Source organism: Narcine bancroftii, chromosome 3, assembly GCF_036971445.1.
Source record: "Narcine bancroftii isolate sNarBan1 chromosome 3, sNarBan1.hap1, whole genome shotgun sequence".
NCBI classification, from domain to species: Eukaryota; Metazoa; Chordata; class Chondrichthyes; order Torpediniformes; family Narcinidae; genus Narcine; species Narcine bancroftii.
Window position 1 is genome coordinate 251,811,807 of NC_091471.1, and position 26,556 is coordinate 251,838,362.

At 42.2% G+C, this 26,556-nt stretch overlaps 2 protein-coding genes across 7 annotated transcripts in view; one reads left to right on the forward strand and one right to left on the reverse strand.

Annotated features, from left to right (window-relative positions):
- pbx4 (pre-B-cell leukemia transcription factor 4) overlaps window positions 1-23,010 on the forward strand; it is a 540,918-nt gene extending 517,908 nt beyond the window's left edge. For 4 of the 5 annotated variants that reach the window (XM_069927581.1, XM_069927582.1, XM_069927578.1 and 1 more), the window contains 2 exons: window positions 1,791-1,880; window positions 19,584-23,010. In XM_069927581.1, coding sequence (XP_069783682.1) covers window positions 1,791-1,880; window positions 19,584-19,676 — 183 coding nt within the window. In that variant the 3' untranslated portion in view covers window positions 19,677-23,010. The remainder of the gene's footprint in view (window positions 1-1,790; window positions 1,881-19,583) is intronic. The other variant, XM_069927580.1, reaches the window with a different exon arrangement.
- LOC138758540 (kinetochore-associated protein DSN1 homolog) overlaps window positions 22,937-26,556 on the reverse strand; it is a 37,369-nt gene continuing 33,749 nt past the window's right edge. For both annotated transcript variants that reach the window (XM_069927584.1, XM_069927586.1), the window contains one exon: window positions 22,937-25,498. In XM_069927584.1, coding sequence (XP_069783685.1) covers window positions 25,374-25,498 — 125 coding nt within the window. In that variant the 3' untranslated portion in view covers window positions 22,937-25,373. The remainder of the gene's footprint in view (window positions 25,499-26,556) is intronic.

Here is a 26,556-nt window from a genome sequence, read left to right on the forward strand (position 1 = left end):
TTTAATCTGTAAAATTTACAACAGAATTATAGAACATTCTAGCACAAAATGGGCTCTTTGGCCCATGATGTTGTGCTAACCCCTACAAAAACAAAAATAAAACCCTCCCTACCTCATAGCAATGTTTTTCTTTCATCCATCTACCTGTCTAAGAGTCTCTCAAACGCCCTATTGTTCCAGCCTCCAACAATACCCCTGGCAATGCATTCCAGGCACTCACAATTTTTCCCTAAACTTTCCTCCCTTCACTTTCTACAGCTGTCCTCTGGCATTTGCTACTCCCTCCCTATCCCTCTCATAATCTTATAGACCTCTAACAAATCATGTCTCATCCTTCACTCCAAGGAGAAAAGCACTACCTCTGTTAACCTTACCTCATAAGACTTAGTTTCCAATCCAGGCAATATCCTGGTATATTTCCTCTGCACCTTCTCTATCGCTTCCACATCCTCATGGAAAACAATATTCTAAGTGTGGTCTCACCAAAGATTTGTAGAGTTGCACCATTACCTCACAATTCTTGAACTCAATCCCCTGACTAATGAAGCTCAGCATACCACAGACCTTCTTAATTGTCCTATTGACCTCAAGAGATCTATGGACTTGGACTCCAAGGTCCCCCTGTTCTTCCATACTGTTAAGTATCAGTCCATTAATTCTGTACTCTGCCTTCGTTCAACGCTTAAAAAGGCATCACATCACACTTGTCCAGATTGAACTCCATCTGTTATCCTTCCACCCAGATCTGCATCCTGTATATATCCTGATATAACCTATGACAACCTTCATCTACAGCACCTCCAAGCTTCGTATCATCTGCAAAATTACTGACCCATCCCTCTACTTCTTTATCTGTCATTTATAAAAATCAGTCTAAATTCTTTGCTGAGGATTCTGAACAGCGCTGTTATCATTTATGTATTTGGAGAGTCTTTTATGTTGCAGCTTTTAATGCAAAATTGAACAAAAAAATCCAAGTCTCTGCTAAAATGTTTCAAAACCAGGGATCATCTTTGGAAAAAATTAATTGCTGCTAAACTCTAAAGATCAGTGTTCAAATCAACCATCATCCTGCACACTTTCAAGAAATTCCCTATTTTTATATATTCTAAACATTCATTTTATTTTAACCTCACACTACTTTACAGGAAACAAGTCTGAGCAGCTAAGTGGTGAGAACAGCCAGTGGTGAACAGGATCTGAAACAGTTCCACAGTGTGGCTTTATAGCCCACATACATTGATAAAATTGGACAGCACAAAAATAGTCTCACCCTGTTCATACTGATTGTGATGTCCTTCTGCACTAATCCTATGTACCTGCATTAAGCTCAGATCCCATGGCATCTATCCATGTCCACATGCACGTGAATAATTATCATTGTGTCTGCCTCCACCTCTGCCCATGGCAGCTTGCTTTGGGGAAACTACCTCTGGCTCCATCTTCCCTGTTTCTACCTGCATGTTGTGTATTGCTAATTTTCACACGTTTTCAAATACTTGCGCTAAAATGACAAAATTCAAAGTTAAATATTAACCAAATTAAATATACTTTATAATCTATAATCTTTAACATCAAGAAGAGATTATGGAGAACTTGATTTAAAGTCGCGATTTATTTTAAGAAATGTGGTGGCTTGGAAATAACACTCCACTAACGACTGAGTGCAACATTTTTACAGACCATCATCATTGATTGTGAAAGTGATAGTTGGTGAATGAAGAATTTACAGTAATTATGGAGCATTTTCCTTGTGGGACATTTATAAGTTGACATGTTTTGTCCTTTAGGTGGATTCCCTGCGTCATGTTATACACCAGACAGGCGGATACAGTGATGATATGACAGGAAGCCAGATGTACACACCAAGACGTATAGATGTAAGAATCATCTCTTTTTTTAATATCTGTGTCTTTAAAGCTGTGAGAATTGAAATTTCCTTCCGCATTCACTGCTTGATTCTGGATGTTTTTCCGCATTGCGCAACAGTGCCTGGTTTGATTTAATAATTTATGACAAAGGTAGACCTGCTTGTATGCAGATGGATTTCCCTGGCCTTGGGAAATCCTTCAGCTAAACACAGGGTGGTATAGGTGAGCCAGTCCAAATTTCTGCAAAGTTCTGAAATATGAACTCCCTCACACACTCAAGGTGCCAGTATTTGAGCAAGTGATGGGGTTCTGTTGCATGCTGTGGCTCAGTTGTCACTGTCTGGCTGTCTGGTCTGAAAGAAGGAAGATACATGGCATGACAGAAGGGGGAGTAACATACATACGCATACACTAGTTTGTGTCCGAAGAAGCTGTGGGATATGGGGAAGTGGCTACTGAGAAATTGGTATGAGTACATCAGGGTGGGACAGTGGGACCAACAACCCGGTTTCAAATCCGGTGCAGTCTGAAAGGAGTTTAAATGTTCTTCCCATGCTCCTGTTTCTTCCCACCTTCAAAAACGTACAGGGATTGTAAGTTAATTGGGTGCATTTGGCCAGCACAAGCTTATAGGCCAGAAGGGCCTGTTACTGTGCTGCATGTATAAATTTAAAAAATAAATTATCTTCAGATACTTAGTGGTAATCACACCAATATCTGCCAGCCCTCTCCGCCAATGGAATAAAACTTGTATCTGCTGATCCATTGTTGCTGGAGTTACTTATGTGACTTCTCCAAGTAATGTGAGTATGTGTTAATGAATGTGTTGCAATGTCTCTGTTCCACATCTGTATGTGAGATATGGTTGTGAGCAGCAGATCTCGGTGTATGTAAAGATGTGTGGGACTATTACAGCACCAGTGACCTGGGTTTCTGTAAGGAGCTTGTATGTTTTCCCTATGACCATGTGGGTTTCCTCTGGGTGCTCTGGTCTCCTCCCACATTTCAAAGACATATGGGTTAGTCAGTTGACTGGTCACATGGATGGAATTAGGAAGCACGGGCTCATGGGCTAGAAGGCCCTGTTATCATCTGTTTATTTATTGATTTAGACATACAGCATGGTAACAGGCCATTTCAGCCCTCAAGTTCGTACCGCCCAAATTTAACCCCAATTAACCTACACTCCAAGTATGATTTTAAACAGTGAGAGGAAACTGGAGCCCCCAGAGAAAACCCACACAGACACAGGGAGAACATACATGCTGTATTTTGAAAGAATATGCTGAGCCATGTGGATGATAGGAGTGATAACTGATACATTAGTGGTTACAGAGCCATGAACGACTGAACAAGGCCTTTGGCTCAACTCATCCATGCTGACAGAACTGGCATTCCAGGCTCATCCTGTTTGCATACGGCCCATTCTTTGAGTCCCTTTTGGTCACAGAGGAGGTTCCGGAGGATTGGAGAATGGCAAATGCAGTCCCCTTGTTTAAAAAAGGTAATAGAGAGAATCCTGGGAATATAGACTGGTGAGTCTTACATCAATGGTGTGCAAACTAATGGAGAAGATTCTTAAGGATAGGATTTGTGAGCATTTGGAGAAGTACTCAAGGATAGTCAGCAGGATTTGTGAGGGGAAGATCGTGCCTCAAGAGCCTAATTGAGTTTTTTGAGAAGGTAACAAAAGAAATTGATGAGGGTAAGGTGGTAAATGTGGTCTACATGGATTTTAGTAAGGCATTTGACAAAGTTCCCCATGAAAGACTCATTCAGAAAGCCTTAAGCATGAGATCCATGGAAACTTGACTGTGTGGATAAAAAATTGGCTTGCAAGTAGAAAGCAGAGAGCAGTAGTGGAAGGAAAATATTCTGCCTGGAGGTCAGTGACTAATGGAGTGCTGCAGGGATCTGTTCTGGGACCCCTGATCTTTGTGATTCTTATAAACGACCTGGATGAAGAGATGGAAGGATAGGTCAGTAAGTTTGCAGTTGATACAAAGGTTGGAGGAGTTGTGGATGGAGCTGAAAGTTACAGAAGAATATAGATAGGATGCAGAGTTGGAAAGTGGCAGATGGAGTTCAATCCAGATAAGCGTGAGGTGATGTATTTTCGAAGGACAAACCAGAAGGCTAAGTACATGGTTAATGGTTGGTTATTTAAAAGTGTGGATGAAAAGAGGGATCTCGGGGTCCAAATTCATACGCCCTCAAGGTTGCCACACAGGTTGATAAAATAGTTAAGAAAGCCAATGGGATGCTGGGCTTCATTAATAGGGGGATTGAATTCAAGAGTAGAGAGGTCATACTGCAACTCTACAAACCTCTGAGTGAGATAACACTTAGAGTATTGTGTTCAGCTCTGGTCACCTAATTAAAGGAAAGCTGTGGAAGCTATGGAGAGGGTGCAGAGGAGATACACCAGGATGATGCCTGGATTAGGTAATATCTTATGGATAGGATCTTTGATCGTTTGGAGAAGTACAATCTACTCAAGGATAGTCAGCATGGATCTGTGAAGGGAAGATCGTGCCTCATGAGCCTAATTGAGGTTTTTTGAGGAGGTAACAAAGAAAATTGATGAGGATCGGGCGGTAGATGTAGTCTACCTGGATTTTAGTAAGGCATTTGACAAAGTCCCCCATGAGAGACTTGCTCATATAACCATGAGGCATGGGATCCATGGAAACTTGGCCGTGTGGATAAAAAATTGGCTTGCCTGCAGAAAGCAGAGAATAGTAGTAGTGGAAGGAAAGGATTCTGCCTGGAGGTCGGTGTCTAGTGGAGTCCCACAAGGATCTGCTCTGGGACCCCTGCTCTATGTGATTTTTATAAATGAGCTCAATGAAGAGGCAGAAGGATGGGTCAGTAAGGTTGCAGATGAGAAGATAAAGGAACAGAGGCAGGCCACTAGGCCCATCGGGTCTGTTCCGTAAATGATACGAAGGTTGGAGTCATGTGCTGAACATTGTCATAGGTTATAAAAGGATGCAGAGTTGGGCAGAAAAGTGGCAGATGGAGTTTAATCTGGACAAGTGTAAGATGTGTGCTCAGCTAGCAGATGTTCTCACCGACATCTTTAACGCTTCCCTGAGACGTGCTGTGGTCCCAACATGCTTCAAAGCTGCCACCATTGTTCCCATGCCAAACAACTCGTCTGTGTTCTGCCTCAATGACTACCATCCTGTTGCACTGGTCCATTGTTATAAAGTGTTTTGAGAGGCTAGTCAAGCTCCTGCTTCCCCCGTTATTGGATCCCCTGCAGTTTGCATACAGATCTAACCGCTCTATAGATGATGCCATGCCACTGCCCTGCATCTAACCCCCACCCACATGGAAAATAAAGGTTCGTATATTTGACTGTTCGTATATTTCCCCCTTCTCTTCTCTTGCCAAACTTCAGTTTGGCATTCAATGCAATCATACCTCAGTACCAGGTCACTGGCTCCCCACCAAGCTTGCCTGGTGCAGAGGATGGCTAGACACTCTGCAGGATGAAACAAAAGACCTGTCAAAGGGCAGACGAATCCTCCCCTAGGGTCAACAGCCATCTAGCAAGCACGTGCCATGAAGCGCGTAACAGAACTTCCCCCAGCCACCTTGGACCTCACCATGCCACTGCATCTGGGAGGGGAAGTCAAAAGGGTGGGTGTGAACCATCTCACCTAAATCCATTCATGCACACGCTGTTCCTTTTTTAAAAATTTTTTTATAATTTTTTTATTTTTCACACTATGAACCAAAGCAACCAAAATAGGTACAAACATTTCTCATTAAATTTACACAGTGGTCTTTTCTCCCATTTCTCTCCTTCCCCTCTACCCACCCCCCCTCCAAAACCTATAAATATTCAACATATATGATACAATAAAACCATAAAACAATATTTTCACACAAAGGAAAATAAACAAGAAAAATGCGTCATCTATTTATTACACACTGAATCTAGTCTTTTTGTCATCATTTTCATTCTCATTTTAGGTGGAGGAGGTCCTAGGCAAGCTCTCTCTGATATGTTCCATATATGGTTCCCAAATTTGCTCAAACATTGTGACTTTATTTTTTAAATTATATGTTATTTTTTCCAATGGAATACATTTATTCATTTTCATTTTCTGCATTGATTTAACCATAAATTGGCTTCTTTATTCTTTTTACTAGTCTTTTGTCCAGTTTTATCCAACATTGGGTCCAAATTAAGGTTAAAATCTCCTCCTATCAATATATTTCCTTGAGTGTCTGCAATCTCCTTGTGTGTCTGCAATCTTCAAAAAAAAAATCCTTCATAAGCTTTTGATCCACCTCGTTAGGTGCATATATATTGAGCAAATTCCAAAATTCTGAGTATGTCTGACATTTTATCATTACATACCTCCCTGCCGGATCTATTATTTCTTCCTTTATTTTGATTGGTACATTTTTGTTAACTAATATGGCTACACCTCTAGCTTTTGAGTTATAGGATGCTGATGTTACGTGTCCTACCCAGTCTCTCTTTAATTTGTTATGTTCCGCTTCAGTTAGATGCGTTTCCTGGACAAATGCTATACCTATTTTTTCCTTCAATAAATTTATTAGCCTCTTCCTTTTAATTTGGTTAGGTATTCCATTAATGTTTATAGTCATAAACATGGCCATCTTAGTTCAACATGGCCATCTTATATCTTGCATACACCTCTTCGCCACCTCCATCCCCCTTTTCCCCATTTTCATCTTAGTTTCTCTTATTACACTTAATATACGACAACACATTTAAGACATAAAGTATCCCCACAGTTCCCACTTCCACTAATACCTTAACTCCAAAAGTTCCTGCCCTCTCTGAGTTGCCCCATATCCCCTGCCAGGCACCACAACTCCCCTTTTCATTTGGATTGCGATCTTGTTCGCAGCGGCAACTGATTTTGCAGTGACGGTTATTTCCCATTCTACTCAGTCCTCTCCAGAAAACACTTTAAAAAAAACTCATATAACAAAGCTCTCTCTCTCCTTTTTTCTTTCCCCCTTCTCTTCTCTTTTCCCTCTTTAGTTCTTTACAATACATTGTTTTTACATCTTTATATATACTTTATCGCCGTTCTTCATTCTTGTTACATCTCTTCATCTCTTCTCCTGTCCTGCAAATGTTCTGCGAATTCTTGCGCTTTCTCTGGATCCGAGAAATATTTTAAGCACTGCTGGATGTCTTAATATGAATTTGTAACCTTTTCTTGATAGGATCGATTTTGCTGTATTAAACTCTTTCCTCTTCTTTAAGAGTTCAAAACTTATGTCTGGGTAAAAAATATTTTTTGACCCTTGTATTCCTTTATTTTTATTATCTTCTCTAACTTTATTCCTTGCCCATTCCAGTATATTTTCTCTTGTCGTCTATCTCAAAAATTTTACTAAGTTGGATCTTGGTTTTTGATGTGGAGCTAATCCTCTGTGTGCCCTTTCTATTTCCATTTCTTCCTGCATTTCTGTCATTCCCAGGACCTTCATGTCTGTGCCTTCTTCACCCTCCTTCAGGCCCACTATTTTTATGTTGTTTCGCCTACTATAATTTTCCAACATATCACTTTTCTGAGATAACAACTCTTGTGTCTCTTTAATTTTTTGTCACTTTCTTCCAATTTTTCTCTTAAGTTGTTTACTTCCATTTCTACAGCCATCTCCCGTTCTTCCACACTCTCTACTCTTTTCCCTATTTCTGTCATGACCAGTTCTAAACTTTGCATTTTATTTTCTGTTCTTTTCATTTTCCTTTTAATTACATTAAACCCTAATGACAACCATTCTTTTAGTGATCTCATTTGTTCTTCAAAAGAGACTTTATCTATATTCTGTTCATCAGTTTTACCTTCTATTTCTCTCTGAAGATCTTGGTCTTCTTCTTCCTCTTCTTTTGTGTCGGTATCTGTGTTTTTATCTTCTTCTCTTCTTTGTGCCTGTGTCTCTTATGTTTTTCCTGATGAGCTGCTTGTATCTCTTTGTCAGGCCTCTTCTTACTGGGCCTCTTGTTGCCGGTCCTCCTCTCCTGTACTGCTCGTCTGTGGTTCCTTGCCCTCCAGCTGAGAGCCCTGGTGTCGGGCATCCCTCAGCAGTTTGCTCTGTGGCATCCCACTCCTCTGCTGAGCCCCCTCCCACTGGTGTCCTCTTTCTCCTTTGATTGCGCACTGCGTAATTTTGTTTAGCTCCGAGTGCCATTTTTGTAGTGGGTCGCGACTCCACAGAGCAGGCACTGACCTTGAGGGTCAGGCGCTCCTCATCACCACAGCATCCTGTTCCTTCTTCCAGGTAAGGCTTTCTTCTTTCTTCTCCAGGGACTTTTTTACTTTTTCTGCAGTTGTTCTTACTTTCTCCTTCTTGGAAACCATCTTTCTCTTCTCTGTATCTTTATCTTCTATTTCTTATATTCTATTTTTGTTACGCTTTGCTTTTTCCTAACTTTTTTCCTATTTTCCTGGAGAGGCCTAGTTTTCCCGACCAGCCACTACTCCATCACGTGTCCCCCCACACTGTTCCTTTTTGAGGAATTGGGTATCCTCATATCTTTGGCTTGGCTTCGCAGACGAAGATTTATGGAGGGGTAAATGTCCACGTCAGCTGCAGGCTCGTTTGTGGCTGACAAGTCCGATGCGGGACAGGCAGACACGGTTGCAGCGGTTGCAGGGGAAAATTGGTTGGTTGGGGTTGGGTGTTGGGTTTTTCCTCCTTTGTCTTTTGTCAGTGAGGTGGGCTCTGCGGTCTTCTTCAAAGGAGGTTGCTGCCTGCCAAACTGTGAGGCGCCAAGATGCACGGTTTGAGGCGATATCAGCCCACTGGCGGTGGTCAATGTGGCAGGCACCAAGAGATTTCTTTAGGCAGTCCTTGTTCCTCTTCTTTGGTGCACCTCTGTCATGTTGGCCAGTGGAGAGCTCGCCATATAACACGATCTTGGGAAGGCGATGGTCCTCCATTCTGGAGACGTGACCTACCCAGCGCAGTTGGATCTTCAGCAGCATGCTGAAGGCCTCTGCCATCTTGAGTACTTCGATGTTAGGGATGAAGTCTCTCCAATGAATGTTGAGGATGGAGCGGAGACAACGCTGGTGGAAGCGTTCTAGGAGCCGTAGGTGATGCCGGTAGAGGACCCATGATTCGGAGCCGAACAGGAGTGTGGGTATGACAACGGCTCGGATGCCCCCCAAAGTTCCTCAACATGGTTATCCAACTGCACGAAAACAAACAAGGTTGGGTCAGATACAGCAATGAGCTCTCTGAACCCTTCTCCATTAACAATGGCGTGAAGCAAGGCTGCGTTCTCGCACCAACCCTCTTTTCAATCTTCTTCAGCATGATGCTGAACCAAGTCATGAAAGACCTCAACAATGAAGACGCTGTTTACATCCAGTACCGCACGGATCGCAGTCTCTTCAATCTGAGGCGCCTGCAAGCTCACACCAAGACACAAGAGCAACTTGTCCGTGAACTACTCTTTGCAGACGATGCCGCTTTATTTGCCCATTCAGAGCCAGCGCTTGACATCCTGTTTTGCGGAAACTGCCAAAATGTTTGGCCTGGAAGTCAGCCTGAAGAAAACTGAGGTCCTCCATCAGCCAGTTCCCCACCATGACTACCAGCCCCCCCACATCTCCATTGGGCACACAAAACTCAAAACGGTCAACCAGTTTACCTATCTCGGCTGCACCATTTCATCGGATGCAAGGATCGACAACGAGATAGACAACAGACTCGCCAAGGCAAATAGTGCCTTTGGAAGACTACACAAAAGAGTCTGGAAAAACTGAAAAACCTCACATCCTCATATCAAACCCCTTAAAACTGACTAAAAGGAACCATCATCATCCTATTGGATGGACATACAGAAGAGAAGACCTCAGTACCTGATAAGGAAGTTGATCCTGCTGGGTCTAAACACCTCCCTCTGCAATTGTATCTTTGACTTCCTGATGGGAGACCTTAAGCAGTCCGGATCAGTAATAGCACTTACAAGACCATCACACTGAGCACGCCCACCCCACCCCAGGGTTGCGTCCTTAGTGCACTGCTGTTCACTCTGCTGACCCATGACTGTGCAGCTAAACACAGGTCGAACCACATCAAGTTTACTGACGACATGACCGTGGTGGGCCTTAATGATAAGAATGAGGAGTCGGTGTACAGAGATGAAGTGCAGTCGCTAACGGACTGGTGAACAACCAACAAGCTGTATCTAAACATTAATAAAACAAAAGAGTTGGTTGTCAACTTTAGGAGGGCCGGGGAGGTCCACGCTCCGCTGACCAATGACAGCTCCACTGTTGAGGTCATCAAAAGTATCAAGTTCCTTGGAGTGTACTTGGTGGAGAATCTCACCTGGTCCCTTAACACCAACTCCATAGCCAATAAAGCCCAGCATTGCCTCTACTTCCTGCAAAGGCTGAGGAAAGTTCATTTCCCACCCTCCATTCTCACTATATTCCACAGAAGATATATTGATAGCATCCTGTGCAACTGCATTACTGCCTGGTTTGGAAGCTGTACCACCTTGGGCCACAAGACCCTGCAGAGGATAGTGAAGTCAGTGGAAAAGATCATGGGGGAGGGGGGGATGTCCTCTTCCTACCATGAAGGATATCTACAACACTCAATGCGAAAGGCAATAAACATTGTGCAGGACTCCACACATCCCTCACATAAACTGTTCTCCCTTCTGCCATCTGGTAGGAGTTACCGTAACACTCAGGCCCTTCCGTCCAGATTGGACGACAGTTTTTTCTCCAAGCTCCTGAATTCCCAGAACATATGTGTATGTGACTTTAACTGTGTACATCGTAATATTTCAATGTGTTCAACTTCTATTCTCCGTGGTCCTGGAGAAACGCTATCTTGTCTTTACCGTACGAGCATGGATAAATAAATGTGACGTGACGACACATTTTTGAAGGACAAATCAGAAAGCTGAGTACAGGGTTGATAGTCGGTTACTTAGGAGGGTGGATGAACAGAGGGACCTTGGGGTCCAAATATATACATCCCTCACCGTGCAGGTTGATACAATATTTAAGAAGCCCTATGGCAGTGGTTCCCAACCTTTTTTATGCCCCGCACCCCTAAAAAAATTTAATATGTTCTTGCACTCCTTAAAGTAATAATTTATTTAAGAATAAAGGTGAAGGTGACCAAAACAAATTTGTATAATCAATTTTTAATAATATATAAACAAAATTGAAACCTATGGAAAAGAAAAAATATTACAACAAATTAAAAGTTGCATAAACCCTACAAAAAAATTAAATTTTCATCCATGCATGAAATTTCTTTAAAAAAATTAAAGAACTAATGTTCAAATGTTCATAAGCCAATTTAAGTTTAATGACTCTTTTGTTCCTGTTTATTGCTTAAGAGTTTTTCAAATCGTGGCACTTTGTTGCTGATGGCAATCCGCACGTCTGCCTGTGAACCCAAGCGATTTCTAGATTTTGTCTTGATTGACAGAAGGGCACTAAATCCAGACTCGCAGAAGTATGTCGTCGCTAATGGGATGAGCACAGTTAGTGCTTTTTCACAAAGTCTTGGAAACATGTCCATTGCCGAACAGCAATATTGTTCCAAAGTTTTGCTTTCAAACTGAATTTCAAGAACACGATTTGTACGCAGTTCAATAAGATCTTCCTTCACCTCTTCATCATCCGACATATTATCCAAATTGAAGGAGTGTGGATTTATAAAAAAAACTGAAATGTTATCTCTCACCCCCTGGAATGCTATCTCACACCCCTGGTTGGGAAACCCTGCCCTATGGGATGTTGGGCTTCATTAATAGTGGGATTGAGTTTAAGAACCAAGAGGTCATGTTGCAACTCTACAAATCTCTGGTGAGACAACACTTGGTATAATGTGTTCAGTTCTGGTCACTTCATTATAGGAAGGATGTGGAAGTTATGGAGAGGGTGCAAAGGAGATTTACCAGGATGTTGCCTGGATTGGAAAAGAAGTCTTATGAGGCCAGGTTAGCATGACTTCTTTTTGGAGTGTAGAAGGATGAAAGGAGACTTAATAGAGGTCCACAATATTATAGTAGCAAACACAGAGAACACGAGTACAAAGTGAAGGGTTGGAAGTTTAAGGGAGACATCAGGGATGTTTTTTTTGTGCATAGAGAGTTGTGGGTGCCCGGAATGCCTTGCCAGGGGTGGTTGTGGAGGCTGGAACATTAGGGGCATTTAAGGACTCTTAGGCACATGGATGGAAGGAAAAATAGAGGGTTATGGGGTAGGAAGGGTAAAATATTTATAATGAATATATGGGTTGGCACAACATCAAAGGCTGAAGGGTCTATGAAAAGAATCCTGCACCCCAAATGCTTCCTCTCCCATTCCCCTCCTTTCCATAGCCTTTCTCTTTTCCTCTCCCTGATTCTCTTCTTTCACCCAGCCCTTTTTCTCCCATTGCCTTTTGTCACAGAGTGCTACAGCATGGAAACAGGCCTTTCAGCCATTTGTCTGTCCTCTGAACCTCTACGATCCATGCGGCTGCCGAAATGTCTTTTAAATTTTACAATTCTCCTCACTCATTTTGTATATCCACCCTCCTGTGTGAAGAAGCTGCCTCTTGGTAATTTTAAATCTTATCTCTCTCCATAAATTGATGGCCTCTAATTTTAGATTTACTATTTAATTTGCTGGCGCTCATGATTTTATAAACCACGAAAAGGGCCCCCCCACCCTTTGTGCTCCAGAGAGAAAAATCCCAGGATATCCAGCCTCCTTTTGTAATTCAAGCCCTCTACATTCCAATTAATATTTTCTGCACCTTTCCAACTGAGTCATCTCCTTCTTTTTGCTGGGTGAGCAAAAGTGAGGTCACTCCAATAGCTTATACAGTTGAAAGAGGATGTTCCTGTTCCTATACTCAGTGACCTAACTGATGAAAGCAAGTGTGCCAAACATTTTCTTCACCCTATCTGCATTGCCACATTCACAGAATAATGTACCTGTCCCCCAAGTATTTGTCCTACACTCCTTGGGGCCCCACCATTCATCCTGCAAGTCCTCATGAGAGGAATAGATCAGGAGAAAGCAGAGTCCTTTGCCCAGAGTAGGTCCAGAGGATGTAGTTTTAAGGTGAAGGGGGAGAGATTAACAGGAGCCTAAGTGGTAACTTTTTTTTAATATACCCAGAGGGTGCTGGGTGCATGGAACGGGATGCTGGAGGACGTGGTTGAGGTGGGTCCTCTTGCAACGTGTAAGAATAAAAAATGGACAGATATATGGATAGGATGAATTTAAAGTGATCTGGCCCAAACTCAGGCAGGCTGGACAAGTGTGTTTAGGGCATTTGGTTAATGTGGGCAAGTTGAGCCAAAGTGCCTGTTTTATACACTGTATGACTCGGTTACCACTTGTTGAACAGAGGAACAACATTTTCTACCCTCCGGTCTTCTGGCACGCCATCTGTACTTAATGACAACACAGAAATCTCTTCCATAGCTCCTGCGTTTTCCTCTCCAGCTCCCACAGTCTTCTTGGATATATGTGATCAGGCCCAGGAGATCTGCCGACCTTCAAACACTTCAGGATCTTCAGTACCTCCTCAACTGGAATACTGACTGTTCTCATGTTCCCCAGTCCTCGTGTCCTTCTTCACAGTACAAACACGCAGAGATGATGACATTGAGGAGTCCCATTTTTTACCTCTGGTTATCTTTTTTCCCCATTATTTACCTATGAAACCTCTTGGGATTATTCTTAAGGTTATCTGTCAGTGTTAGCTCCTGACCCCTTTTGTCCTCCTGATTTCTTTTTCTAGCTTGCTCCTGGGTTCCTGAAACTCCTCTAGCTGTACATTTGATCCCAGCTGCTTATCCCTGTCCTGAGCCTGCTCCTTGTCTGAATTAAATTCCACCTGCCATTCCTTGGTCCACTTTCCCACTACATCCAGACCTGGATGTAATTTTAGAATAACTTAATTCTCTGTCCACAGTACCATCAATGTTGGTGTCACTTGCACATTTGCTAACTACATTGCATCAAAGACATTAGTGTAGATAACAAACAACTATGGACTCAACAGTGACCCCTGTGGCAACTTGTGGTCACAACCCTCCGCTACCAGCCTCTGTCACCTACCATCAAGCCAATTCTGGATCCATTTGGCCAGATCACTCTGGTTTCCATGTGATCTGACTTTCTAGACCAGCTTACCAGGTTTGAAAACCACTGATTTAATCGAACCTAATTGACTCATTGTGTGCACCTTTTCATAACTCCAAAGGAAATGGGCCGATGACAATTTTTCTCAAGCAAAATATTTCAGTAACAATTGGTTCTCAACCTTCACTTCGCACTCACACACCATCCCCATGCCATAAGTGCTCTGTGATTAGTAAGGAATTGCTTAAGGTGGTGTATGAGCTTAGGGGGCAGATTGAAAACCACTGATCTAGATCATTGATATAGATGACAACAAAGGTCTCATCACTGATCCTTGAAACACGCCTCTTGTCACAGGCCTCTAACCACTCTCTGTATAGTCAATGTCGAGTCCAATTTATTGCCTCCTGACTAACCTCCTATGTCCAAGACATTGTCAAAGGCCTTACTAAAGTCCATGTAGACAACATCCACAGCCTTTCCTTCATCAGTTTCCTGTAAACCTCCTTGAAAAACTATAAGATTTGTTAAACATGACCATGCATAAATCCATACTGACGATTCAAATTGTATATCTGATCTCTCAGAACCCCTCCCAATAACTACTAGTGATGTCAGGGTCACCAGACTATAATTCCTGGGCTATTTTTTTGAGCCTTTTTAAAACAGCAAAACAATACGAGTTACCCTCAAATCCTCTGGCATCTCACCTGCGGCTAAGGATATCTGCCAGGACACCTGCAATTTCTGCACTCGCCTCCCTCAAGTTCCGAGGGAGTACTTTGTCAAGGCCTTGGGATTTATCCACCTTTATTCACTTTAAGACAGCAAACACCTCCTCCTCTTTAATCTGTTCATGCTCCATTAACTTAGTTTTTTTTGCCTCACTTTCCTAGTCTCTGTGCCAGGTTCCCACTAGAGAATGCTGTGATCCCAGTGGGAGATATTCTGGACCCTGGCACCTGGGAGGCAACATTTCTCTTCCATAGAACCTCATCTGTTTTCCTCATTATTGAATCCCTGATCACTACAGCTCACTGCATCTCCTCCCTCCCTTAGCCACAGGGCCAGACTGTGCCAGAAACGTAATCATTGTGCTTTGTCCCTGGTTGGTCAGCCTCGGCAGTATCCAAAGCAGTATGCATGTTATTAAGGGGAATGGCCACACGTGTATCCTGTACTGCCTGTCTGTTCCCTTTTCTCTCTCCTATCATCCAACTACCTTCCTCCTGCCTACTCTGTGTGATTGCATCCCTGTAACTCCTGTCTATCATCCTCTCAGTCTCCCTAATGATCCGGAGTTTATCCAACTCCAGCTTCAAATTCCCTAACATGTTTTGTAAAAAGCTGCAGTTGGATGAAGATGAAGTTGTCCACATTCTTCAAGAGGAATATATCCCTGCCCTGACTGCCATTTCCAATGTCTAGGAAATAGAAAAAAAGTTTTAAAAACTGACCTTACCTGTGCCTCTTTGCTGAATCCTTTTGTTCCACGATCATGTTGTTCGTACCTCAACTCCTGAATCTCAGCCTCTGCTTATTGAAGCCTCAAAGTCCCACTCTTACACTGGCCATCCTCACAGTGGTCCCCTTCCCTTTACTGGCTATAGCTAATTAGCCAATGGAGAAATTTAAACAAGCACCTATCTTCCTGGTGTTTTAATTAGTCATTCCAAGTTCCGCTCTCGCAATTTCCGACGAGAAACAAACACGAGAGATCTTGAAATCACTTACAATTATGACCTTGTTATACTGATAATTATTTGTGACCTTCCTATACTTGCTTCTCTAATTCTGACTTATGGGGACCCAATAATACCCCTTCAAAGTAATCATCCCCTTGTTATTTCTATTTAGCCTAATTGGATAAATCCCCAAGAATATCATGTCGGGGATTGGCACCAATAGCTTGGTTATTGGTGCCAGGGGTGGGAGGGAGAAAAGAGGAGCTGAAGATATTCAGGGTGGGAGGGGAAAGAAAGTTTTATAAGGATCCAAGAGAGACAATGGACTTTATAGGAACCCTGCTACTGTTTCAGGATTAAATGTAAATGTTAATAAGGCAAATGAGTGAATCAGGGGAAAGATGAACTGTAAATATTGTAATTGTGAGGAATACGAGGGGGGATTTTTTTTCCCCATAATTTATTGTTTAAAGGTGAATGTAAATTAGAAGTAAGAAGGATTACGGGGAGCTCAGAGAAAGGGAGGGAGGTACAAATGGTAGATGGGTGCATTGGGCACGTTTCAAAATGGCGGGGGATTGGTGCTAATAGCTTGGTTATTGGTGCGGGGGAGGGGAGATAAACTGGGAGGGGAAAAAGAAGGGTGATATATGGGGTGTTTTTCGTTTTGTTATCGATGTAATTTAATTGACTACATTCAGTTGTATGAGGGTGGGGGTGGGTGGGATAAATACAGACACTGTATGTTACATGAACATTAAAAAAGATTACATTTATTTGATATGAAAATTAAAATAAAATATTCAAAAAAAATCCTTTCTCCCTCATCAAACATGTAACTGTAACCCACTCACCGACCGCCTCTCACCTGTAGCATCTGGACTTGGAACTTGAGCTGCCTGTCCTACCCTCATCCCCCCTCTCATCCATATTTCTGTTCTGGCTATAATATCCCACCCAGGCTCATGTACCTCACATGCCTTCAGATCATCCTCTGACTGTCGGACTCCTTACATTTAAATATGACTGACTTACCACATTCTTTGACTTTCCCCTATTCGTCTCGTCCATGTAACTTGCTCATTTTCCTATCTGGACAGCAGTTAACGTAGGGGCTAACACAATGCTATTACTGTATCAGCGACCTGGGTTCAAATGCCTCTCAAAATCTTGTAGACCTCTATTAAATTACCTCTCATCCTTCTACATTACGGAGAAGAACTCCGTTAACCTTCCCTCTTAAGATACGTTGTCCAATCCAGACAACATCCTGGTAAATCTCCTCTGCACCCTCTCCAAAGCTTCTACTTCCTTCCTGTAATGAAGCACACAGAACTGAATACAATATTCCAAGAACAGTCTAACCAGAGTTTTATAGAGCAGCAACATTACCTTAACTCTTGAACTCATCCTTTGACTAATAAAGGCCAAGGCCAACAGACCATACGTCTTTTTAACCACCCTATCAACCTGCACGGCAACCTTGAAAGATATGGATTTAAACTCCAAGGTCCCCGTTCTTCCACTTTTAAGAATCCTGTCATTAACCCTGTACTCTGCCTTCGTTTGACTTTCCTTCACACTTATCCAGATTGAACTCCATCTGCTACTTTCCTGCCAAACTCTGCATCCTGTTTCTATCTGTTGTAATCTACAACAACCGCCTACATTATCCACACCACCAACCTTTGTATCATCTGCAAACTTACTAAACCTCCCCTCTACTTCTTCATCCAGGTCATTTATAAAAAGCACAAAGAGTAGGGGTCCCAGAACAGATCCCTGGGGAACTTCACCAGTTACTGACCTCCAGGCAGACTACATTCTCCTGCTACTCTCTGCAGGCAAGCCAAAACTGGATCCCATGGCTCATGTTTTTCTAAACGAACCTACTTTGGGGAACTTTGTCAAATACCTTACTATCTACTGTCCTAGCTTCAGCAATTTTTGTTAGTTAGTCTAAAAATTCAATTAGGTCCATGAGGCATGACTTACCCTCTGTTGACTAAACTTCTTCAAATGCTTGTAAATCCTGCCCCTAAGAATCCTTTCCAATCCTTTCCAAACCCACACAGACTGTGTGGGTTCCTCAGCTGCTGACCCCCCCCCCCCCCCCTCGCTGGTTTGCTGCCAACATTCACTATCCTATAGGATCACTTCTTCTGCTTCTTCTCTGGAGGAGTGTTCTCTCATTTCTGGTGCCCTGCGCTGGTCCGCTGCTCCCCCCAGAATCTGCCACCCCTCGTGGCCAAGCACAAATGGGCACATCATGTTAGGATTTTAAAGCAATGCCAATGCCTCTAACAGGCTGTTTAACACCCGTTCAGAGTCTCCAGCTTTCGAACCAGCTGGTCGAACCCTTTGGACCAGAGCTGGTCTCTGCTCTCCCAGGTCCACAGTGCTGCTTTAACAGCAGCTCCAGTGGTGCCTCATTTATAAGGCTACATTTGGAGTATTGCTTTCAGTTTGATCACGATCCTGTCAAGTTGGAGAAGATACAGGGAGGACTTACAAGCATGTTGTCAGGATTTGGGGGCCGCAGCTATCGGGAGAGGTTGAAAAGGCTGTCTTTTTTTCCTTGGAGTGCAGGATGAAGGGTGATCTCATAAGGATGTACAAAATCATGAGAGATTGGCTGAACAGTCTTTTTCCCCACAGGAACCAATGGACAAATTTTCAAGGTGAGATGGGAGATTTAATGGGAGCTTGAGGGCTAACATTTTATGGAGGATGATGGATGTGTGGAATGGACTGTCAGAGAGGTGGTTGAGGCAGGTACTATAGTGACATTTAAGATAAATGTGGATGTGTACAGGGATAGGATGAATTTAGAGCAGTGGTTCTCAACCTTTTTCTTTCCACTCACATATCACTAAGTATTCCTTATGCCATAGATGCTCTGTGATTAGTAAGGGATTCTTAATGTAGTGTGAGTGGAAAGAAAAGGCTTGAAAATCACTGATTTAGAGGGTTATGGGCCAAATGCAGGTGGGACAAGTGAGGGTGGGGCATTTTGGTTGGCATGGGCATGTTGGGCTGTCTAACTCTATGACCTTTGTAGATGCCTTTACTGGGGGATACGGGAGAACAGACTTCACACTACATCTGCAACACAGCGGTCATTCATGAATGTGAAATGCTATGCTGAGGGTGGTGACAAGAGTCTGGTTACTACTCCCAAGCTCCTCCTCATGCAAGTTCTCCTCTTGGACATTTCCTGAATTGTGCATTCAAAAATCTTGCCCCTGGTGGCCAATGAGATTTTTCAAAACTGTTATTTGCCACCTTCATACTGCAAAGAATAAGAAAGCCTTTCCTGACAACCTGTGAGACGGTTGGTTGTTTGAATATCTTAGACACTAAGAATACATTCATTCTGTCACACTTGTGAAGTTTAATTCCTCGTGTTACCTTTTTCCTCTTCTATGCATTGATGAGAATTATTATGAATATGTGCTTACAAGTCCTAAGTCCTGTGTGGCATTAAAGTTTGTTATCACAGGACCTTTGGTTCAGGTTTATGACTTGGCAAATCTCGGGAATATTTGGACATCTTTGGCAGGAATATCTGGGGAGGAAAGAATAGGAAGCTATATTCTTCTGACTTCTCTTTAACAGCTCCTTGAAAAATAATTTTGAAAGTTATTTTTATTAATTCAAGGGATTTGGGACAGAATGAGCCAGCATTTAATTGTCCTGGTGATGGGAAGCTGCAGTCCTTGAGATGTGGGCCTATCCACAATACTGTGAGGGAGAGAGTTCTATGATTATGAGCCATTGACAATGGGAGTAACCCAAAAAGCATGCAGACTACAATCTCAGAGCACATGAAAGATTTCATTTGATGTGGATCTAGGATCAGAACGGATGAATTTTGATATTGCTCTCTTTTTTAAAAAACTCAGGTTAATGGCAGCTGGCAGGACGCTACTACCCCGTCTTCTGTGACTTCTCCCACCGGAGGTCCTGGCAGTGTCAACTCCGATACCTCCAACTGATGAGTCAGTGGTCATCTACTGCCCATTGGTGTTCACTTCACTAGGCCCATGGATGAGAACGTGACTCCACCGTGGTATCACTACAAGGGTATTTGGGATACCTTCTTGGGTAGAAGCTCCCTGCCACCTATATGTAAATATAGTATGACAAGAAAAGGTATTTATACATTTTTCACACAATGGAGTGCAGCCAATTACCTCACTGTAAAACCCTTTTGAAACCAATAGAGGAATGCTTCCTGTTTAGGTTACAGTACTTACACACTACCTCTCAGCAATACACACTAGACATTCTCATACTTTAGTCATCACGTTACATTTGTGAGTTTTAACCTATCTGTCTCATTCTGTGTTGCAATGTATGTTTTAATTAATTCAGCTTCACGGGTCAGCTGTATTAGGAAAAGGTTATTTTAACAGTCTGATGCATGAAAATAAAACCCAACTTATTACTGCTTTTCAAAGTTCCTGCTCCGAATGAGCAGTTGTTTAGCTGTGTTTTTATATAGGTTGAAGTGACTGCAAAAACAGACAATGAACCCTACACTGACCATGTGGTTGTTAGGGCATGCAGGTCTAATAAACTAATGCAGACTGACTTTTTGTTTTCTATTGACGTGTTAGTCTTAGTGTCTGACTAGAAATTAGTATTAGTTTTAAGAGATCAGCTCAGAATCTGGCTAGAAAGCAAAATAATTCTTAAGGCTGACTTTGGATCATTTCATCTTCAAGCTTGGTTACAGTGGGATGAAGGATATTTCACCAGTCGCACCACTGCATTTGAAAGAGGCATTTCAATTAGACGTGCTAACACGGTCTCCACAACATGGAGTGGTGTTATGAAAACAAAAAAAAACCTATTGTGTAAAAGTTTTTCAGGAATGACCTGTTGCTGTGTGGGTGACTGGACTAACTGAAACCTAGTCTGCACTTGCCTGTGTGATACTGAAGCAGTGAGGTAATATTGTACCTGCTGATACTCTTGTGCAGTGTGAATGTTAACAATGGCCAAAGCCCTTTAACATTTTCTTAAAACTGAGATTAACAATGAAAAATAAAATAATAATGGATTTTGTTACTTATTCTGACCTTATGTACTCTGTAGTTCCATTCCTTAGTTATGCTTCATCAAAAAAAAGGCTTCTCTGTCACCCTAATTTGTGCTGGTTTTTGGGCAAACTCCTGTGTATCAAATTGTTTCAAGTGAGGGACGGGAGGGGATGGAATAACCAAGCAGGACGCACCAGTCCATAAATTAGAAAGCAGCGAAAGATAAACATTTCTTCCAGGTGGAACTATAGGACTCTGCATCCCAGTCACCAGAAATTGCATTGAAAATTTAGAAAAGTTTACTTTGGTAAAAGGCTGTCAGGATTGCAGAAATGACGCGCTTCCACTGGAATTTTATAAACTTTTTAGCACAGACTGTCAGGTTAATATAGTATCTATTCGCAAATCTGGAGTTGTGACATTCCTGAAAACCAGTTCCTTTTTGTAGTTGCCTTTTGTGTTAAATTAATATCTATCCAAATCTACATTGCCTGTACCAAAAATCTCCATGTCAGATGCTCACACAAAAAGTACAGATGGTTCAGCTTTACTAACTTTTTTAATCTTTTGTTTCTGGTGTTATGTCTTGATGGTTGTGATGTTTGAACTTTTGAAAATTTGCTGTTATTGTACAAATTCTAAATCCCAAAGGTAATTTTTACAGTGTGAGCTTTGACTCGGTTATTGTAAAATGTAAGGAAATGACTGGTTGAAGTTTAAACATAGCTGTCCCAGAAAACTTCCTTACCTTCGAAAAAACATTGTGTGTTGCTGCAGGATTCCTTTCTGCCCTTGAATGTTACATGTTTTGCTATGAATGTATTCAGTCCCACAAAGCTTTAGGCCGGCAATACTGTGTGCATTGGTGCGGGGGTGATCTGTGCTGAATTTGGATTGAGGTGTTGAGGATGCCGAAGATGAGTAAGGCAGGGCAGCCCAAGTGAAAAGGAGCAGGAGATCCTGGATTATTGGGAGACAAGCAAAAAAAAATTGCCCCCATTAACATTAAGCTTTTAAAACTGTTGTCTTCTTCTCATTTTTAAATTTGAAAGATTTTTTATTGGTTTTCATTCCATTTCCATAAATCTTCTGCATTGAAAATTTTATGAAAAATCATCAAGATGTGGTGCAAATGAACCTTTGGACAAGCTGCTGTTGTAGCCGATAACCAGAGGAGGGGACAGTTGGCACTCCCAGCTCCGCACTGATCACTTTAGATCACGCCGCAAGATGCTGTTCACCTGTTCAGACACCACCACTAAAACAACTCAAAAAACATTCAGACTTACAATCACTGTTATGGTGCACGTGCCCTCGGTTTACGACATCAATGTCTAAAACAGTGGCATGCCCTTTCCAATCTGCTTGCCGATTTTGGAAAAGGTCCAACATTCTTGATCAATTTATTTTCGATCAAAGGATGAAGTAATGTAAAACTTCAACCACTAGCATTTGTCACTTTCCATCTCAAAGTACAAACAATTTCTGTTTACACAGATGGAAGGTGGTTGGGGGAAAAAGAACAGCATAAACAACATTTAATGGTCCAAATACCAGGCTTAATCAATGAAGCTCTCTTTCAATACTAGCCTCAGTTTTTCAATCAAGTTGGAGCTGCTGCCAATATTTTAATGGAAGGCATTTTCTCAGTGGCATTTCACTAAGTGACCAACATAAAAACTGTTCAATTTTACAACATGGTACCTTAGAATCAGGCAGTATATTTGTATTGAATTGGGTTATAAATGTTACATAGCTATTCTTATGATGTTTTGCAAATTCTTTTCACATGAAACACAGTTTCCCAATTGCTCTCCAAAAAAAGAACTTCCCCAGTAGACCGGACAGTGATTGGGTTACCACAAAACTTGAGTACCTCTCCTTTAAATTCAGACAATAATAATTCCCGGGACAAGCTACCGTCTAAAGTGTTTGTGTTTTTGAAAGAACCATAGAGAGCTGAAATATCAGCATTTTTTCATAGTAATAAAATGGTGGGTAAATTGAATTCAATAGAAGGCTATTGTACTGAACTCCCCCTCCCCCCATAAAAAGAATTAAATTTACATTTTACACTTTCAGGATGTAGCTACAAGCACAGTAGGTCGATTTTCAGTTACTGAAATGAGTTAATGCCTTAGAAAACTTTTCCTTCAAAACCATGTACGTACCTGTGTTAACAGCTTGATAGTAATTGGAAGAAGACCATGTTAAGGAAGCGGTTGTATTGCGTTTTTATTCGTATGGGTAACACGAAACAATAAAATGTTTCTTTTGCCACAAATCAGTTTCTATAAATCTTAATATGAGCTTTTTATGTGTAACGATTTCCCCAAACCAAACAAATTGTGTCAAATTTACTGGAAAAGAGTAATGCACATGTTTAAACTCATTAAAAACTATAACATATTCATCACTGAATATTCAGTATTAAAATCCACACTTCAAGCTTCCCGCAGGAAGTAAAGGAAACCTAAAATTGAAAAAAAAAGTGGAACGAGGCTACAAATTTAGTTGACAGTGTATTTAAATTGCAAGCAGACAGAGTTCCAATTTTGAAAAATGAGACAACGGCGACTGTGCATCAAGGACCAATCTCCAGCACATAGTTCCAAGTTGCAAAGTTCTGGTGGCCAGTTTGCACTAGTTCTTAATTATCAGCATCAATAATTGTTGAAAATAAAACAAACAGTTAGAAATGTCAATCAAACAATATCTGAAGAAAAACAACAAACATTTCAGGTTGTTATCTTTCCATCAATGACCGGACACTAGAAAAAGAATCAAGACTGATCAGCACAAAAGCTTTAATATACAACTTGATATTGATGCATTTGATGTTAATGAAAATACAAAAGGGCTGATGTGATCTTAGTGCCTGAAATCACTAATAGCATTTAAAAATGTTGAGATGACTTGTACTTACTATTTCCTAAGTGTTAAATGAGCTAAAATCTTGGTTCTAAGACAAGCACTTACGAAAGGTTTTGGTTTCACGTTTCCCAGAATCGCTTCCCACCCATAAATTTGAGGGTTGGGCAAATTTATTTTTGCGTAAACTTGTCTCCACCCAAAAGGAACCAAATTTGCCTTCCATTATTGTCAAAGTCATCCATTTGTGGCACAGCTAGTAGACCCATTGCCTCACTCTGCCAGAGACCCAGGTTCAATTCTGGCCTCAGTCTATCTGGTTCAACCTCAGAGTGCTTGGTTTTCTCCATCTTCTTCCCACGCCCCAAAGATGTGCTTGGTAGATTAAATGAACGCTGTAAACTGCCTTAGTGTACCAACAAATAGAAAATCTGAGAAGGTGGTGAGACTAAATCAAAGGGATAAAAGTCAGATTGATGCGAGGGCATGACTGGCAGGGCTGATTCCCTGCTTTCTCCCAAAGATTACACTAGCCATTTTCACACCATGGTCCAAATTCCCAGAAATTTTCCCTCCCAGCAATTTGTGGGGGGGGGGGGGGGGGGTCCCATCCTCAACCAATGACACATTATGCAAATTCACCCGTCCATCAGCGCTTACCCCTTGCTCTCGCCCCCGCACCCCAAGTGCTTCAGCATGTCGCTGCGGCGGCATAACGCGGGACGAATGGCAGACTTCGCTTCCTATAATCCCTTACAAAGCGAGAACCGCTCTGGGAATATAGCTGCGTGAAGGATTATGGTTAACAAGGACGGCCATTCATCCCGCATTGAGCTCCTGTCGTGACGTGCTGAAGTGGCCTGCTATTGTCAGGCGTTACCTTTTAATTTTAATCGTTTACGTGACACATCATGAGGTTTCCCTTCTTGGCCATTTGGCTCTTCACACCGCAGGGAGAGGGTGGTCTGTGAAAATTTCCCATGGACCTGTTTAAAATTCCTGGGCCAACCTTTTCACACCACAAGCTCATGGGAGGGATCCCGGAAAAATTTCCAGGCAATCTCCATTTTATAATGTGGTGCGGAGAGGCCTATTGTGACAAATAGTTTGGAAATGGAAAAGTCTTTGTTTTCTTTCAAAAAAACTAAGACATTAGGCCAGTCTGGATAATCCAGGGCAACAGAACAAATTTACAAATGATCTCAGTCAGCCAGGGATTGTTTTTGGACAGGAAAGGTGATGGCACCCAATACTTTTATTGCCTATGAACAGTGCTGGCTTCTGGGGAGAGACTCTAACATCCATCTGATGGACTGTACTTACAGATAGATGGTTCTGGACTATGACATCTCCCATTCACTTCAACACAGGCTCCAGCAGATTCATACAGAGTTCAAACCAAAGAGGTAGTGCAGTTGAAGGCAAGAATAGGTGTCGTAAGGGGCAGGTTTACATCGGTCAGGTCTCATCTTTATTTTTTTAAAATTGTGCCAGCACAAATCCTTTCCTTCTGTTCTGAAGTTGTCGGGGGTCTCAGACTCTTTGTACATTCTTCGTGAGAGCTTGGTCAGATCACACAACCATTATATCCACTCTGGGAGCAGGAATCCAGTGCGCCCACATCACTCCCTCCTTGTTCTGCACCAACTTCTGTGCCTTCCATCTGGAACCCAGCGGGCAAAATGCTACAGACAGAACTTCATTCCTCCACTCAACCCTAACCAGAGTCTCAGGTAAAATGCTAAGGGAAAGTTCAAATCCAACCACATGCCTCATTCACACCCTTTGGGCACCAGGAGCAGGGAGGTGGCTTTCACTCACTTTGTCGAGAGCCCCCTTCTTTGTGGTCCTTAAAAATTTCTGAAGTGGATTCGCCTCCAGCCCTTCAAATGCTTGGGCTGCTGCAGGGAAAAGAATCATTGGTTTGCTTTATCATCCAAGGTTTGTCAAGCTACCCTATCAAAGTGCACATCAATTGCTCACTTTCCCTCTCTCAATCGTGCACCTCACGTTCTCTTGCTCTCCAGCAGATGGTCTGAATTGACACAACAGTGAAAGGACAAATGGCTCACCTCCTTCCGTCAAGGAAGAATCAAACTGTTCTTTTATGTAAAACCTGCAACATGTTTGTGAAAAGCGGTTTCCCAGGAGGAAACAAAAATCCTTGAATGAAAGGTTCCACAGAACAGAATCTAGATCTAGACACCAAATTTCATCCTTTGTTAACAGTTTAGAGTAAGATTCCAAATTGTGAGTCCACTGAAACCATGGCTAAGATTGTAATGGGACTTGGCAGTTCTCGTGCAGGATACCCTAAAGGTTGAGTCGGTGGTGAAGAAGGCGAGATCAATATTGACATTAATTTCCCATACAAGACCAGGGATGCAATGTTGAGACAATAGAGTACTGGTGTACAGTTAGCACTGTGTAGTTTTGGGTGCCTTATCTGAGAAAAGACATGCTGGTGTTGGAGAGGGTTAGAGAAGATTTACTAGAATGATACCAGAAATGAAAGTGTTAACAAATAAGGAATGATTGTTTGATCTCAGACTGTACTCATTGGAGTACAGAAGGATGGTGGGGGGGGGGGACCACAGAGGCATTTCAAATGCTGAAAGGCTTGAACAGCATTTCCATGGAAGGGGATTCTAGGACAAGAGGGGACAACTTCAGGATAAAAAGGCGTCAATTTAAAACAGGGATGAGGAAAAATTTCCTTTAGTCAGAGGGTCCTGAGTCTGTGGAACTTGTTGTCACAGGCGGCTGTGGTAGGGAGGTTGTCGTGTTTATTTAAGAGATTGACTGGTATTTGATTAGTCAGGGCATCCAAGGTTATGGGGAGAAAGCTGGGGAGTGGGGGGGTTATGGATCAGCTCATGATTAGGATGGCGGAGCAGACTCGATGGGCCTTATTGACATACTTCTGCTCCAATAAGTTGTGAATTGCTCAAAGGACAAG